The following is a 16,391-nucleotide window of genomic DNA, read 5'->3' on the forward strand; positions in this document are numbered from 1 at the left end:
GTCAAAACAAGTTTTTGAGCAGGCTGTTAAGATGTTTATTTTCTGCTTCTACCTCCTTTAGGATGCCGGTGCCGTGCCTGCAGCGGACCGAGATGAAGAGCAGACAGCCATGGACCTAGCAGCAGAGCAGCTGCGTTTATGGCCCAGTCTGAGCAAAGACAAGCAGCAGGAGCTCGTGAAGAACGAGGAGAGCACCGTGTTCAGCCAGGCCATCCACTACGCGAGCCTCATGGTTTACCTGCTGGTGCCTTTGGACAGCAGCAAGAACAAGCTGCTGCGCAACACCCCTGCAACTGACTGGGAGAGCGGCAGTAACAGCATTGTGACAAACAGGTCAGGAGAGCGGTTTAACATCTTAAACCCGACTGCAACCTTTTTAATGTCTTTTGGCTTGTTCTGCATTTGCAAGGTAGAGCGATTAGTCTTATCTGGAAGGAAACTTCCATGTTGGGTTTCATGATTTGGGAGTATCTGTGCTTCTCTTAATAAGGTGATGATAAGCATGTGGGTGGATGTGGCAGAGCTTGCGGTCTACATGATACCTTCCTATTTAGCCAAATGGATCGCAGCTCCCCTTCTGTTTCCGGACCACATCCATCCTGTGGGCTCACATCGCTACTGCACGAAACAAGTGTGCGGCTCATTTACTTCTGCTGGAAACTTTAAAACCATCAGGTTGTCTTATACTGGAGCTACGCTGTACTTACCCAAACCAAACAAATTAAGAGTGGGAGTGATTTCCTATGTTCTATACCAACTGTGGAGACAATTAAACAGGGGAAGATCCCCTCCTTAAATGTCTTGCCCTGAAAACCGAAGGGTGTAGGATGTAGCTTTTTGCAGTTTTTTATATTTTGTTCCTAATTGCACAAGAACACAATGTCGCTATTTTATAATGTGTTTTGTTTCTATTTATAATAAGATGAGAGAAAAGCTGCAGCCAAGAATGTATTTATGTGGAAAAGTTCTTTCAATTTCTTTTGCTTTCACCCCAGACATGTTTGCTTCCCACAGAGGACATTTGGATTTCATCACTTAGTATTTGTGCATCCAAAAGGAAAGTTGCATCAGTTTCTCATGTGAAACATTCTCCTTGGATAATAGAGTCTGAGCCAGCGATCCAGGCATCAGCACTCAGCTCATGCCAGGCTGCAAATCACTCTCACCTTCACTGCTCTTTAGCACAGTGCATGTTTAAATCCATGTCTGTCAGCACACAACTCTCACATCTAGGATCAGATCTCCTCCTGGGCATGGTGGCTTGACCTTTCTCATTTTCATTGTGTCATCGTGTGTGTTTGCAGCATTGCTGGCAGTGTGGCAGAGAGCTTTGATACTGAAAGTGGGTTTGAGGACTCGGAAAACAGCGACGTCGCCAACTCTGTGGTTCGGTTTGTGGCCCGCTTCATCGATAAGGTGTGCACAGAGAGCGGCGTGACACAGGAGCACATTAAGAGCCTGCACAGCATGATCCCAGGTACAGCACTAACTGTATTTATTCACTCTCTGTCACCACCCTGATTCCCTCAGCTGTATTCAGAGTAAAACCTTCGATTTGTGTTTTCTCAGCTCAGGCCAACAGCAACAGAGGCCTGTGAGCTCATTAAACTCCTGGCATGTCAAAACCTGTAAATACACATCCTGATAGAAAGCACACACATGCATGTGTGTGTGTGTGTGTGTGTGTGTGTACACATGGTAACTGACCCCAGCTTCTGACCTACAGGCATTGTAGCTATGCAGATTGAGGCGCTGGAGGCGGTTCACCGCGAGAGCAGGAGGTTACCTCCTATTCAGAAGGTGAGTGCTGTTTCTCACTAAGCTGCTGGGACTCTATGCTACATAGACCCAGCAGCTGTATATACAGTATTTATGCAGCTACATTCACATGAAAAAGTCTTCAAATGATTAAAACTAAATACACTTTTACTGCCTCCATAGGAATTAGGAGGGTAAACAGCAGCCAGATGCTGCTAATCAAATGCACTTGATTAATTGATCATCAGCAGTTGATTCAGACAAAGCAATGCTCAGAGAGAGTGCAAAAGACCCAAGAGCTACAGCTCACACTGTGCAGGCCTTAGTTAGCACATTCAAAGTTAATGACAGTACAATTAGGGGGGAAAACTGATCAAGTAGTTTCCAGGAGAAAGCCTAGAGTCATCTGTCTAATAGCCAAGCCTTAGATCAATTGGGGCAGACCTTTTTTTTAGATCCATTTCATTCCATTTATAATAATAACCTATAGAGAACTTGACCCATATTATTGCAAGTTACTACAAATGGGTGAGGAGTCCACTGGTAACACACTTAAAAATTCGCTTTCATAGTTTGTTAATTTAAGTTTTCATCACATACTTATCATCTAACAACAGGCGCAAGCTAAAAGTTATATTCCAAAAGAACTCGTTGAACAGGCAAATATGAAAAAGCAGATCACATCTGAGGCATCTGGTTCTATGTCATAGACTGTATTTAAAAGATGGGTATAGCCTTCCTTAAATCCTGCAGTTTCACCACTGGCCAGCAGGGGGTGAATCTTTTGATTGCAAAATAAAATCAAATTGTACAAAAGTCTATCGACTGCTACTTGTTTAAGACCTCAGTAAACACTTTCCTGATGGCGTGTCTGGTTTCTTAGTGAGCTCTGCCCCGCCATGGTTAATAGCTGACGTCACTATGGCTGTAGCTCAGGAGGTAGAGGAGGTCATCTACTGATCGGAAGGTTGGTGGTTTGATCCCTGGCTCCCCCGCTCTGCATGCCAAATATCCTTGAGCAAGATACTAACCCCATGTTGCTTTCCGATGCATCCATCAGGGTATGAATGTGCGTGAATGTTAGCTAGAAAGCGCTTAAAAGCATAGAAGAAAGTGCTTGTGTGAATGGGTGAGAGAATCAGTCCATTTACCATTTACTGTGGCGATGGTTATATTTTATATATATACTCTATGCTTTATTGATAACTGAGAAAAATAAATCTGGATTACTTGACATAATGCTTCCATCCATCCAGTCCATTGTCCTCCTCCGCTTATCTAAATCGGGGTTACAGAGGGGAGCATGCTATAGCTGAAACAGGATGAAAGGTCTTCAGTCTGTGCAGAGCTAACACAGACAACCACAGACTAATTTTAAACACTGTATTCTTCTGCACTGTTGACTTAATGAAGACTTTTACTCATGTCTCTTAGTTTAGTCCACGTGCTCAGTTTGGTCTGGTTTGCTGCAACTCTGCATCCAGCTAATGTCATCCAGTGTTTTCCAGATATCATCACGCTTTCATATTTTACCACTTAGTCTTTTGGACCTCGCTCTACCACACGCCTGCCAGCTTTTGATAAATCACACAATTATACATGCATTAAAACATTATGCCAATGCTGCTTAGGGAGCAACCTGGACACAGCGGAGAGCTGTCTGTCTGCTGCAGCTTTTGGTTAGCTACTCACATGTTTATGTGTCGGATAAGGCTTCCATCTTGGGCTGCGAGCATCATGCCAAAACATGCTGAAAGTGTGTAAACAACACCGACTCTGGCTTTGTGACAAGTCTGAATAGTAGTAATGGCAGCAATAACCCTAAAGAAGGAAAGCAGTGCATGCTTTTAAGGTGCAGCAACAATAAGCAGCCGAGCTCGCAGCAGTAATGAGGTGCAGAGGGACTTTCTTCTTGGTCTCGCTGTTCATTCGAGGACAAGAAGCTATTATCTCCTGGCTGGAGCTTCGTTCCCACAGGTCAGGTGTGGCCTTAATGGGAAATGTTGTGAATGATCTAACGTCCCTCCTCGATTTGTGACAATGGAACAACTGAGTGTTTCTGCTGACTGTGGAGGCCAGAAGGAGCCGAAGCAGCGCAGGGTGCAGACCTGACTGTTGACTTACAGTGGGGCAAAAAAGTATTTAGTCAGCCACCGATTGTGCAAGTTCCCCCACCTAAAATGATGACAGAGGTCAGTAATTTGCACCAGAGGTACACTTCAACTGTGAGAGACAGAATGTGAAAAAAAAAGCCATGAATCCACATGGTAGGATTTGTAAAGAATTTATTCGTAAATCAGGGTGGAAAATAAGTATTTGGTCAATAACAAAAATACAACTCAATACTTTGTAACATAACCTTTGTTGGCAATAACAGAGGTCAAACGTTTATTATAGGTCTTTACCAGGTTTGCACACACAGTAGCTGGTATTTTGGCCCATTCCTCCATGCAGATCTTCTCGAGAGCAGTGATGTTTTGGGGCTGTCGCCGAGCAACACGGACTTTCAACTCCCGCCACAGATTTTCTATGGGGTTGAGGTCTGGAGACTGGCTAGGCCACTCCAGGACTTTCAAATGCTTCTTACGGAGCCACTCCTTTGTTGCCCGGGCAGTGTGTTTTGGATCATTGTCATGTTGGAAGACCCAGCCTCGTTTCATCTTCAAAGTTCTCACTGATGGAAGGAGGTTTTGGCTCAAAATCTCACGATACATGGCCCCATTCATTCTGTCCTTAACACGGATCAGTCGTCCTGTCCCCTTGGCAGAAAGACAGCCCCATAGCATGATGTTTCCACCCCCATGCTTCACAGTAGGTATGGTGTTCTTGGGATGCAACTCAGTATTCTTCTTCCTCCAAACACGACGAGTTGAGTTTATACCAAAAAGTTCTACTTTGGTTTCATCTGACCACATGACATTCTCCCAATCCTCTGCTGTATCATCCATGTGCTCTCTGGCAAACTTCAGACGGGCCTGGACATGCACTGGCTTCAGCAGCGGAACACGTCTGGCACTGCGGGATTTGATTCCCTGCCGTTGTAGTGTGTTACTGATGGTGACCTTTGTTACTTTGGTCCCAGCTCTCTGCAGGTCATTCACCAGGTCCCCCCGTGTGGTTCTGGGATCTTTGCTCACCGTTCTCATGATCATTTTGACCCCACGGGATGAGATCTTGCGTGGAGCCCCAGATCGAGGGAGATTATCAGTGGTCTTGTATGTCTTCCATTTTCTGATGATTGCTCCCACAGTTGATTTTTTCACACCAAGCTGCTTGCCTATTGTAGATTCACTCTTCCCAGTCTGGTGCAGGTCTACAATACTTTTCCTGGTGTCCTTCGAAAGCTCTTTGGTCTTGGCCATGGCGGAGTTTGGAGTCTGACTGTTTGAGGCTGTGGACAGGTGTCTTTTATACAGATGATGAGTTCAAACAGGTGCCATTCATACAGGTAACGAGTGGGGGACAGAAAAGCTTCTTACAGAAGACGTTACAGGTCTGTGAGAGCCAGAGATTTTCCTTGTTTGAGGTGACCAAATACTTATTTTCCACCCTCATTTACGAATAAATTCTTTACAAATCCTACCATGTGGATTCATGGATTTTTTTTTCACATTCTGTCTCTCACAGTTGAAGTGTACCTCTGGTGCAAATTACTGACCTCTGTCATCATTTTAAGTGGGGGAACTTGCACAATCGGTGGCTGACTAAATACTTTTTTGCCCCACTGTATAGTAGATACTGCTTTAGTAGATACTCGGCAGCCAGTTAATTATCAAGCAAATTGCGAAACAAAGACATGAGTCAGTCGCATGCGTCTCTGGGAAAGCGAGTTTAAACCGAAACTAATTTCAGCCATTGCAGCTGAATCAGCATTCGCACAAAAATGTAAGGTATTTACTGTTAAAAGACGCCGCTTATACAAGTATGTGTTCCAACGTAACATTAGTGCACCTTTTTATTGTTGTTGTTTTTTATTGCAAAATGATTAAAAGAGGGAACAGAATGTACTGTGTATCAGCTGCTTTTTGAATTATATGATTACAAAGGTCTGTTGTGATGCACTTTTTTTCACCTATAGAACATCAGTCAGTTTCCAGATGTTGAGGACATAAAGTGAAAACCAGTCCTTACTCGGTTCAGTGAGCTGCATAAAACAGAAACATTTTCACTTAAAAAGTAGATCATGAGTTTTTCAGGAGAGTAGAAATGGTAAATTGGCCTCCGCAGAGAGTAGGAATTTGTTTTTGTTGGATGTTTAATTTCTGAACGCCGTTTGATGACTAGTGTGCTTGCAAGATGTGTGGGGTGTTTTTTCTTTTTTATTCAATGATGACGTTTGTGCGTAGCTTAAGTTTGTCCAAGAAATTCATGCGGTGCTGTGATTTGACATTATGAAGACAAATTGATTTCAGTGACGCACATGCGCTTAATTTTGAGCACCTTGTTGTCAATGAAAAATGTCTAAATTGGATCTCGCATGTGTTTGTAGACGTGATGGGTTATTATGCTTTTACCTTTCAGCCTAAGATTCTGCGTCCAGCGCTGCTTCCTGGAGAAGAGTTGGTTGCGGAGGGGCTGCGGGTGCTTCTGGACCCCAATGGCAGGGAGGAGGCCACAGGGGGCCTCCTTGGGGGCCCGCACATCTTGCCAGCAGAGGGAGCTCTGTTTCTCACCACGTACCGCGTCATCTTTAAAGGCATCCCACATGATCCACTGGGTGAGTACAAAAACAGTCTCAATAAAATGGAAAAATACTCATATGTTTTGTTTTTATTGGCTAATTTTCAGTGTTAAACTAAAAAAGCAAAAGTCTGTTTTGTCAGTAAGGGGCATCGGATACTAACCCAAATCCTGATGAGTTGAGACGCTGTTTAAAATGTAAGCAGAATGCAGTGATTTACAAATTTCTTAATCTCGTATTTTAATCACAACAGAACATAAAAAAACATCAAATGTTTAAAAAGACTGAATCTGAATTTGATGGCAGCAACATGTCTCAAGAAATCACTGTGTAGCATCCACTCTTCTTTTAACCACAGAGCATTGAGGCAACTGTTGTGGTGATTCATTGGTATATAAATAAAACTGAACTGAATCTAATTGAATCCATAAATGTCTGGGAACTGAGGAGAGCAGCTCCTGAACTTTTGGAAGAGGAATGTTGTCCCATTGTTGTCTGATATAACCTTCTAGCTGCTCAGCAGTCCTGGGTCTTCTTTGTCTTCTTTCATTTGATGATGCACCAAATGTTTTCACTTGGTGAAAGGTCTGGACTGCAGGCAAGCCAGTTCAGCACACACGTCTTTTACCATGAAGCCATGTTTTTGTAATAGAAGCAGTTTAGTGTTCCCTGAAAAATATGTACTCTGGATCGGAGCATATGTTGCTCTAAAACCTGTATATACCTTTCAGCACGGATGGCACCTGTCCAGATATGTTAGCTGCCATCGGCATTAATGCACCTGAGGGACTGAACATCATGGGCATGCAGTATTGGGGTTGTATGTATAATAACAAGATGCTGGTGTGTTTGTATGCAGTGGGGGAGCAGGCAGTGATCAGAGCTTTCCCAGTGTCCACTCTGACCAAAGAGAAGAAGATCAGCATCCAGAACCAGCTGCAGCAGAACATGCAGGAAGGCCTGCAGCTCCGCTCTGCAACGTTTCAGGTAGACACTGAAGCACGCTTCTCTCAAATTAGCATGAATACACGATGTTCAATTGCTTGGTTGGGAGAGGATGAAGCCTGAAGCTTAATATGTGGTACTCAAATATTATTTCACATTATTTTATGAACTGGATCTCGTTCGTTACTCGGTGAGCTGCAAAAGATTCTAAAAAAAAAAGAAGCACATCACAAACTAAAAGATTGGACAACTAATTACACCGTAACATTCGGTGTGGCACATCATTATAATTTTCAGCCAAGCATGTGTTTTTACTCTTTGGATGTACCGTTGTAAAAATTTTATGGCTCATTCCTGTCTTTTTACTGCCAGGGATGATGGAAGTGAGTGCGGGTCACTTGGCCATCTCTACAGTTTTTATTGTGCTGTTCTGTGCGTGTATGTGTCTGTGCAGAAACCATATGTGGGCAGATTGGTACAGATGAGCAAATCTCTTAAATCAACTTGCCGAAGTGCGTCACGATGCCCCACCGTATAAAAAACACTGTGACATCATCCATTGATTGGTTTGTGGTGGCATGCATTTTTGGTCTTTTGGCATTTTGTTCTGTGTTGGAGCCAGAAGTCACCAGATATGTATGAGAAGTTAAATAACTCTCCGTAGCTTGGTTATCAAAGTGCAATTACAGTTAATTAGTGCTAAATAATAAAATTTTATTCACCAAAACTAAAGCACAACTTCTGGGGTGGATTCTTAGTTCAAGTAAACACACAGCAGTCCGTATTATGTGTAAGATTATGTATTTAAAATGGCCCCAAAGGCACAAACAGCACAAACATGGTCTAGAGGTTAAGTGCACTGACTGAACTTAGGTCAGATTAGTGTCATTGTCACTCTTTCCTCGTGAGTTTATGGTCTCAGTTGCTCGTTTTACCTCTTTTTTTTAATACAACCTGAAGTTCTTCTTGTAAATTGAGGTCCTTGTTGGAGTAAACATAAATGATAAAGCAGCATTTTTTGCTTCATCTTTCACCGTTGCAGTTTGCACTTGAAATGCTGTATTTGAATCGTTGCTTGTGTGATTAAGCAGTCTGTTTAACCAACTGTCTTTTGCAGCTGATTAAAGTGGCTTTTGATGAGGAGGTGAGCTCAGAGATGGTGGAGATCTTCAGGAAGCACCTGCAGAGAATCCGCTACCCACAGTCCATCTTCAGCTCCTTTGCATTTGCTGCAGGACAAACAGCACCTCAGCTAATCCTTCCAAAGCAAAAAGAGAGAAACACTGGGTTCAGGTTTGTAGTGCGTGCCAGCTCACCGAGCGTTGTTTCCGTGCATGAATCACACAGTCTCACACATGGTTATCTGAGATATTGTTATGAGTGGGTTTTGATGCCACAGTAAATCATTTCTGCTCTGTACTCCTCGCAGAACACTGTCAAAGACGATTGTCAAGGGAGCAAAGAGGGCTGGAAAGATCACCATGGGCCGAGGTAGCCAGCCCTCGCTGAAGAAGAATGACAGAGGCAGCAGAATGACCTGGCATGAAGATGACGATATTTCAAGTGAGAAGCGACATATTTTAATGTGGTGACTTTTGGACGTGGAAGAATGGGAAAGGGGGGAAAAACAAACTGAAGAAAATGCTGTTTGTGTTGTAGTATCGGACGATGGTGAGCCGCCACCCAGCAGCACTTTGAGAGCTTCGGAGAAGTCCACCATGGAGCAGCTTGTGGAGCAGTCGTGCTTCCGTGACTACCAGCGTCTGGGAATGGGCACCATCACCGCCAACTCGTCCCGCTCCAAGTCCGGCGAGCAGTTCAGGATCACGGCCGTGAACAGACTCTACTCGCTGTGCCGCAGGTACACCGCCTCTCGCCTAGAGGTTGTCTTATTTACCCTACATGTGCTGATGTCACCGATTTCATAAGTAGGCAAGCCTGAGAATCTCAAAAGGCCTGCGGAGGGGATGTTTGACTGAATTATTGTTCTTATCTGTGTGCAAAAACACAAACTTCTGCAGGAGGCTTTTTAATTGCGGTCATATTTGTGTGGCTTTGCAGCAGCTCACCGATGTTAGACAGATGTTAACACTTTCTCTCTCTGTGACAGCTACCCGGGACTGCTGGTTGTTCCTCAGGCTGTACAGGACAGCGGTTTACACAAAGTAGCCCGTTGCTTCAGACACAACCGTCTGCCTGTTGTGTGCTGGAAACACCCGCGCACCAAAGCCGTTCTGCTCCGCTCAGGAGGCTTTCATGGCAAGAGTGTAGTGGGGCTGTTCAAGTCGCAGAACCCGTCCTCAACAGGTGTGCTTACGTGCTGACAGGCACAGATGTTCTGTTTGTAAATGATTACAGGTTTTCTGATGAAGCAACTAGTGGAAAAAAAAAAAATTTTTAATGTTCATATAAATCTTCCTTATAAAACTTATCACAAAGTCTGTTATTCAAACAGCTTTTATTATAGAAGTCATTCACTTTTTTTCTCTTTTTAGCCCCTGCCTCATCCTCAGATTCATCCAGTAGTCTTGAACAGGAGAAGTACCTGCAGGCTATTCTGGACTCCATCCCGATCTACTTTAAAATGAATGGAAACAACACCCTGACCAACCGCTCCCTGATAGGCCTCTCACCAGGTACACTTCAAGAAGATTGTAATGTTCACTGTATATTTTATGTCTCACAAACACCATAAAGGTTCATAATGATTCGTGTTGGTATTTGTTAAAATGCATCTCCTACTTTCTGTCCACTGTGCTGATGGTAGACCCAGTCCCAGTTATGCCGTGGTTTGCATGTTTTATTCTTAATGTATTTTTCAGCCCACATTTTCATCAATTTTAGAACCAAAGAATAGTATATTGACCATTTCCATGGGAAGAAATTAGTGGTAGCTATAATCTGTGAACTCTATCTGAGAACTATCTTTACATTTTTTTGAGGTAGCTCCTTTCATCACCACGGACTCACTGGTTCCAACTTTTAGGCCGAACATTCCTGTGGTTTCACAATTTTAAGATTGGCAACAGCGAGGCTTTTTCAAACTTCTCTCAGTATTCTCAGTGATGTGAGAATCTGACTCCTTTTCCTGTTTCAGTCTCTGACTTAGTGGAGACAAAATGCTTCTGTTCTTTTGATTTCTGAGCCTTAAATCTTCGTCGTAAGTCAAACACCGACGACGTCTCTCTCATTCCATTTTCCCACAAAGGCACACCCATGATCTGTGCCGAGTGCCTGAAATGAGGACATGTACAATAAATGGACGGCTGCCATCAGTGTTATCAGTGAACGTTAAAGGCTGTTGGTCAAACTGTAGGGCATGAGAAAGAGCACAACCTTTTACTCGGGTTGTGGCTGACCTCCACCATCAAGTCGTGTAAATCTCCAGTAAATCCAACTTGCAAAAATTGATTGCTACCTTATATCAGACAACTTTACAGTATGCCGCTTTACAGCGTTTATTGCTCCGTTACACTGACCATAATTGTACTACAATTTTTTTTTCTTGGGGCGGGGGGAACAAGTTCGTTTCAAAAGGGACAAGAGGCCATGCAGAGTTCACGTCTTCAGAAAAACTGCAGACTTGCACTCCACAAAGTTATTTTAGTTTTCTGCGGCTCTGTGTGTTTTTTTTCTCAGGTAGTCATTCTCTTCCTTTCTGTGTTCGCTCTGGTCAGCAGTTATTTTTTTACCACCTTATCTTTGTGTGTGTATGAGTGCAATAGGGGAGAGTGACTGTATGGGAGCATTACAGAGTGTGATATTTATTGAAATTAAGAAGGAAATTTTGTACAATGAAAGGTTGTGTAAGAATCAAAGGACAGCCTGAGGTCACTGACCACCCAATCCATCTCCTCTGACTTCACCTCCTTCTGCCTGTATCCTGAATAAACTCTATACACACACACGCACACACACACACACAAGCACAAATCCTGTGCATGCTTACGATTTAACTGAATTTTCATGTGTTTAAATAACCCGGGTCACATTGATGGTTCTTAATGGGAAAACTGGGATTTAAGTCTGATCAAAAGTTGCTACAATGAGTGATCCTAAAATCAAATTTGATTTAGTTTCTTAGATCTCACTCGTGTCTCACTGTTTACTCCGTGTGTTTGTAATGGACACCTGTGTGCTGTGTGAATGTTTTCCAGGCAGTGAAAGGAGAATATCCAGGATGCCAAAGATGGCTCCTGTCCATTTAGACATCCCATTCTCAAACAGCTTTACTCGAGGAGGTGAGTGGTTTTCTCTGTTTCCTGCTTGGCACTTCATGTGCGTCCTTGCTGCCTGGTGAAATATGAAACACCAGAACTGTTACAATTACATAGTTATTTGAAAGAAAGTGAGCAAACAGGGATTTGTGCTTTCTGCATCTCTTCAGACACACCATACTTTAAGGAGTTGTGATTACAGCGTACATTATGAGTGTTGGGTAACCTCTGAAGCATTACTCCCCAGACTGAAAGCATCAAGCAGCTATTTGCTGGTTATCTTTGGGGCCATCTGTACCTTATAGCTATAAACGTGCATCCAATTTCAACTTCAAGAAATATAATTATGTGAAATTTAAGGATTTATATCTCATAAGAGAAACTTGGGGCTACATTAACTGCATTAACTGTGACCCGTATTTCTTGCCACGTTAGCATTATTGTAACTTATCAAATAAAAGCTTAATGTACCGTCAAAGCTGACACATCGCGATGAGTGCTCGAACTGGAATGTGATTTCTTGGAAACAAAGTGTCCGACGTGTTAGTCAGATGAAGGTCAAATATTTTAAGGCGTCGCTGAAACTGTGAGTCATCTTTTTTTTTTCTTTTTTTTTTGTAAATGCCCTAAAAGGATGACACAGGGTTTTACTTAACCCATCGCTATGTAACGTCTTCTCTTAAGATCCAGAGGATTTGCCATGCAAAACTGTGCCTTGAACTTCATGTGAATTTAATTACTGTTTTATTTGCATGTGTTATCTGCAAAAGCCCCAAAAAACAAGCTTAAATACGAGCCTTTTGTCTTCACGCCATCATTTATAACCAAACCACAAACAATCTTATTCATGCATGCAACCATCATTCACTCAATCATTCGGAATAAATAATAGCCGATCCTCATTTGCATGTTTTAGTCTGTAATCTGAAATCTTTGGTAGGGTTGGTGGTCGTGTTGGTTCATTTGATGTTGACGTGATTTGTGTTTTCCATACCCCCTCGCCCTGTCTCCTCGACAAAACATCCACCCAGTGCTTGAGTACAGAGATAAACTGTTCACTCACTCAAACCAAAAGCCTGCCAGTAAGGAGAAAATCCCCAATCAAGGTATAGTGATATTGTTCCTTCTCTCCTCTGCCAGCACTCATAACAGCACCTCTCGTCTTCTTTAACACTCCTAACCTACACAAATGCTCACTAACCGCGCCGAGGGTCACAGTGCACTGTGCTGCAAATGCCTCACAAAGACCTTCTGGGACGCAGTGCTAATCTTCACTGACTTTGTGGGCGCTCCTCTGGGAGCTGTGGTTTTTCACAAACCGAAGTGGTGGCTCTAATGTGGTCTTTTCCATTGTTAATGTGTTGGCTCAGCAGGACTAACTGTGGTCAGTCAGCGGCAAGTTAAGGCTGGGGGGGGTGAGCTGTTTATGATGGCACAACAAATCGGGAATCACACAAAATGAGGCCCCTGCGATCCTGCAGTGTAATAAAGACAGCTTGAATATTCTGTAAGCCTGACTCAAAGGAGTAGGATTTAGTTGACGAGTAAAGATCTGAGATGACAATTCTTAGATATTTTGCATGTTTAGACAAGTGGTGTGTGAGCAACTAGTTATGTGTAGTTTTAATTGGAATAAAGTGCGCTTATATAGAATAAATATGGAGTTAATGATGGTTTTTATGCTTTTCTCTCCAAATTTGAGCACAACATCATACAGCAGGGGTGTCAAACATAAGGTCCGGATTAAAAATCCAATCCAGCCCATTCAATGGTTTTGAAAAATTACATTAAAATTAAATGACAGAAAAGACCCTGTCGCTATCTGATACAGAAATATCATTTCGTTTTTGTCACAATAGGCCCACATTTTTTTAAAAGAGGGCATTTTCTGTGAATTAACAAAAAGTTTCTGTTTAATAATTAAGAGGGCTTTCTGGGACCTACCAGAAGTTTTTCTGTAATTTCGCACAATTACTTCTTAGTAAATAAATAAGCGCTCGTTTTCTACAGCAGCATTTCTTCATAACTCTTAGACGTAGTGTTGAACTTGCAGTTCTTTTATCTCACATTAAGATACCTCAGGGATTAAATGCGTAGTTAAACATCTTTACACTGAAAGGAAGGAGAATTTCACAGGTCTGACCCACTTTAGATCGAAGTATGTGGCCCGCAATCTAAAGTGATTTTGACAATCCCTGCTTACAAACACCTGGAAATCCACCGCCAACGGCAGCAGTGGCCAATATTTTGGGGCTTCCTATTCTGTGCTCATTTTGTTATTTTCGAACATATAAAATAAACTAAATCTAATTAAAGTAAAATCATTTTGTCAGTGGAGCTCAGACTGTAATGGCCCTTGCTTGCGTATGAAAATGCACAATCTGTTTACAGGGTTTACATCTGAACATCTGGGCTGTATTCATTCATTCATGTTTAGTAGTATTTACTAAGATTTAAGATTTCCATCACCTTCTGTCTACTGGTCAAATCTGTGCTCGTAGTTCTGGGCGACCAGAGTCAAAACGAGCTAGCCGCGTCAAGGACAAGAGCAGTACTTTTTATTACATTTCATCTTCAGCCTGGAAAAATAATCATTTAGAATTACTGTTCTAACTTTGGGCAAAGCTTATTTAACTGCAGCTTAATGAGGAGACATTTTTAAGATGGGTATTCAAATAGAAATTAACTTTTATTTTTCACTAATTTGATTCAAAAAGTTGCCAAGCAGACTATCTGGAAACTATTACATTTCAGAAGTGACCACCCCAGCAGTGGTGATGACGTGGTTTGATTTCCTGTTTGTCTCTCAATCATAAAAGGTCTAACCAACAGTCAGCAGGTATGTCAGTCAGGTGGGAACAATTACATTGTTGATCTTGTCTGAAGGAAAAGAAAACGGACAGCTTGTGTTCGGTTTTCATTGTAAACTTTAATTACGAAGCCCGTCGGTTTAAACATGCTGAATCGAGGCGTCGCTGAAACTTCACCAATTTATGCTCTTGTATAATTGACCCGGCTACAGCAGCTGACAGTTGTGGTTTGATAACTCCGCAAGTGCAACTGAAAAAGGCCTGAAAGTGATTATTGTGAAAAATCACGTCCTTCTGGCAGTGGTTCATGCTGCTTGGAAGGCGTTGCATGCTGTTTTCAGAGAAACACCATCTAGACTTGTTGACTTGCTAAAAATTCCAGCAACTTCTGCTTCTAATATCCCAGCACATCCGACTCTCAGAGCAGTCGCTTTGTTCATGGACTGAAGGAATGAAGGTGTTTACATAATAGCCGTTGTACTGCTGTGCATGTAAACGTAGCTCGCATGTCATGCGCTGTTCATCATTCGGTCTTAGTTTGTTTGACAGCATGTGTACATCTCTGGCATTCGAACTAGCCGGCTCATGCATGTGTGTGTGTGACTTCTGTTCGCGTGTGTGTGTGTTTGCAGGCATGTGGGCCAGCCTGCGCTCCAGCAGCAGACTCGGTCAGCATCCGCTGGCAGCCGACGTGGGTGCCAGACTAGCAGGGAAGGATCTGGCACCCCCTGCAGGGAGCCACAGTCTGCAGGCTCAACTCCTCAAACATCAAGCAGCCCTTTACATCTTCGGGGAAAAGTCACATCTAAGGGTGAGAATGCAAACAAAGCGGCCGGAGACTGAGAGGACATGTTTGCTATGAGTTGTTGTAGTATATCGTTTTATATTTGCACTCAGTGGCCTCTTTTATGAAACCTATAATGTTTCTTACACTGTCATATGTGTTAAATTATGTTTTATTGGTGGTGGTGTAGTAGATGTGTAAAGGGGTATAATGAAGTCCAGTAGAACACCACTTTTAACAGAGACCCAGCAGTCAAAATATAGTTAAATTAAACACTTCTGAGGCAACATAAATGTTGTAAGGTCTGTAGAGGTGGAGTTAATGGATGGTTCAGTGACGTAGACCATCACTGAACCATCTTTCACCTGTGATGCCACAAGTCTCTGTCAATAGTATTCGTGGCCGTTGATCAGAGATTTTGACAATGAGGCTGTGCTGTTTATAAGACTAAGGGGGATCTGCAGTCACACCGAAGTCACCTGGATGAGTGGATGAACAGTTTCTCTCACTGAAAACGCTTCGTTCACATGAACAGATTAACTTTCCTTACCTGGATTATTGAGCGTGCATCAAGACACGGGTTTTCTAGCTCATGCTACTTGCTGTAAAATGGATTTGTAAAACATTGCCGTTTGTCTGGAGTTTTCAGGCCAGGTTGTCTTGCACAGGAATAGTTTGATGTATCAAAGGATAATTGTTGGTTTCATTCATGTGGAATTATAAGGAGAAAGTCAAAAACTAGCACATCTGATGAAACGGTTTGTGTTTAAACTCACAGAAACACTTAATCTTATACATTTATGCAGTTTTCACTTTTTTTAATCCAAGTGTGCTGATTCAGTGAAATAGCCTACAATTACAAAGACTCACCTGTGCCAGTACAACTTGTAATACAAAGCCTCTGAGAGGTGTGTTATAGTTTTGGCGTCCGATAGTCTGCTGGTGTTGTTTTTGGGTCCAAATGACGTAAATTTTGTCATCAGACGGTGAGCGTCTGTAACAGGAATGACTTCTCGCCCGTGGAGTGTGCAGCTACCCGTGTCCTTGTCTGCAATCTCTGCTTGGCTAGCTGTTCTTTCATCCATAAGACACAAGTAGAATGACTTCTGATCTGCAGGAGAAGCCACTGACGTCAGCACTGCTCCCCTCCTTTTAACAGTTACAGCATGCAAGAGGTTAAAGGCAAGTCTATAAAT

The 16,391-nt window shown here is 42.7% G+C and overlaps 1 protein-coding gene across 2 annotated transcripts in view; it reads left to right on the forward strand.

Moving 5' to 3' along the window:
- The window catches only part of sbf2 (SET binding factor 2), a 108,183-nt gene that overhangs the window by 76,264 nt on the left and 15,528 nt on the right, over nt 1-16,391 (forward strand). Inside the window, exons 19-31 of one of the 2 annotated variants that reach the window (XM_086287810.1) lie at nt 62-333; nt 1,305-1,477; nt 1,727-1,800; nt 6,280-6,475; nt 7,299-7,426; nt 8,502-8,677; nt 8,814-8,947; nt 9,044-9,245; nt 9,495-9,691; nt 9,880-10,020; nt 11,542-11,625; nt 12,633-12,707; nt 15,044-15,222. In XM_086287810.1, coding sequence (XP_086143936.1) covers nt 62-333; nt 1,305-1,477; nt 1,727-1,800; nt 6,280-6,475; nt 7,299-7,426; nt 8,502-8,677; nt 8,814-8,947; nt 9,044-9,245; nt 9,495-9,691; nt 9,880-10,020; nt 11,542-11,625; nt 12,633-12,707; nt 15,044-15,222 — 2,031 coding nt within the window. The remainder of the gene's footprint in view (nt 1-61; nt 334-1,304; nt 1,478-1,726; nt 1,801-6,279; nt 6,476-7,298; nt 7,427-8,501; nt 8,678-8,813; nt 8,948-9,043; nt 9,246-9,494; nt 9,692-9,879; nt 10,021-11,541; nt 11,626-12,632; nt 12,708-15,043; nt 15,223-16,391) is intronic. The other variant, XM_086287811.1, reaches the window with a different exon arrangement.

Source organism: Aulonocara sp. 'chitande type north' Nkhata Bay, linkage group LG1, assembly GCF_057382095.1.
Source record: "Aulonocara sp. 'chitande type north' Nkhata Bay isolate Kocher_YH1m ecotype deep benthic linkage group LG1, A_spYH_male_GT1.1, whole genome shotgun sequence".
Taxonomy (NCBI): domain Eukaryota; kingdom Metazoa; phylum Chordata; class Actinopteri; order Cichliformes; family Cichlidae; genus Aulonocara; species Aulonocara sp. 'chitande type north' Nkhata Bay.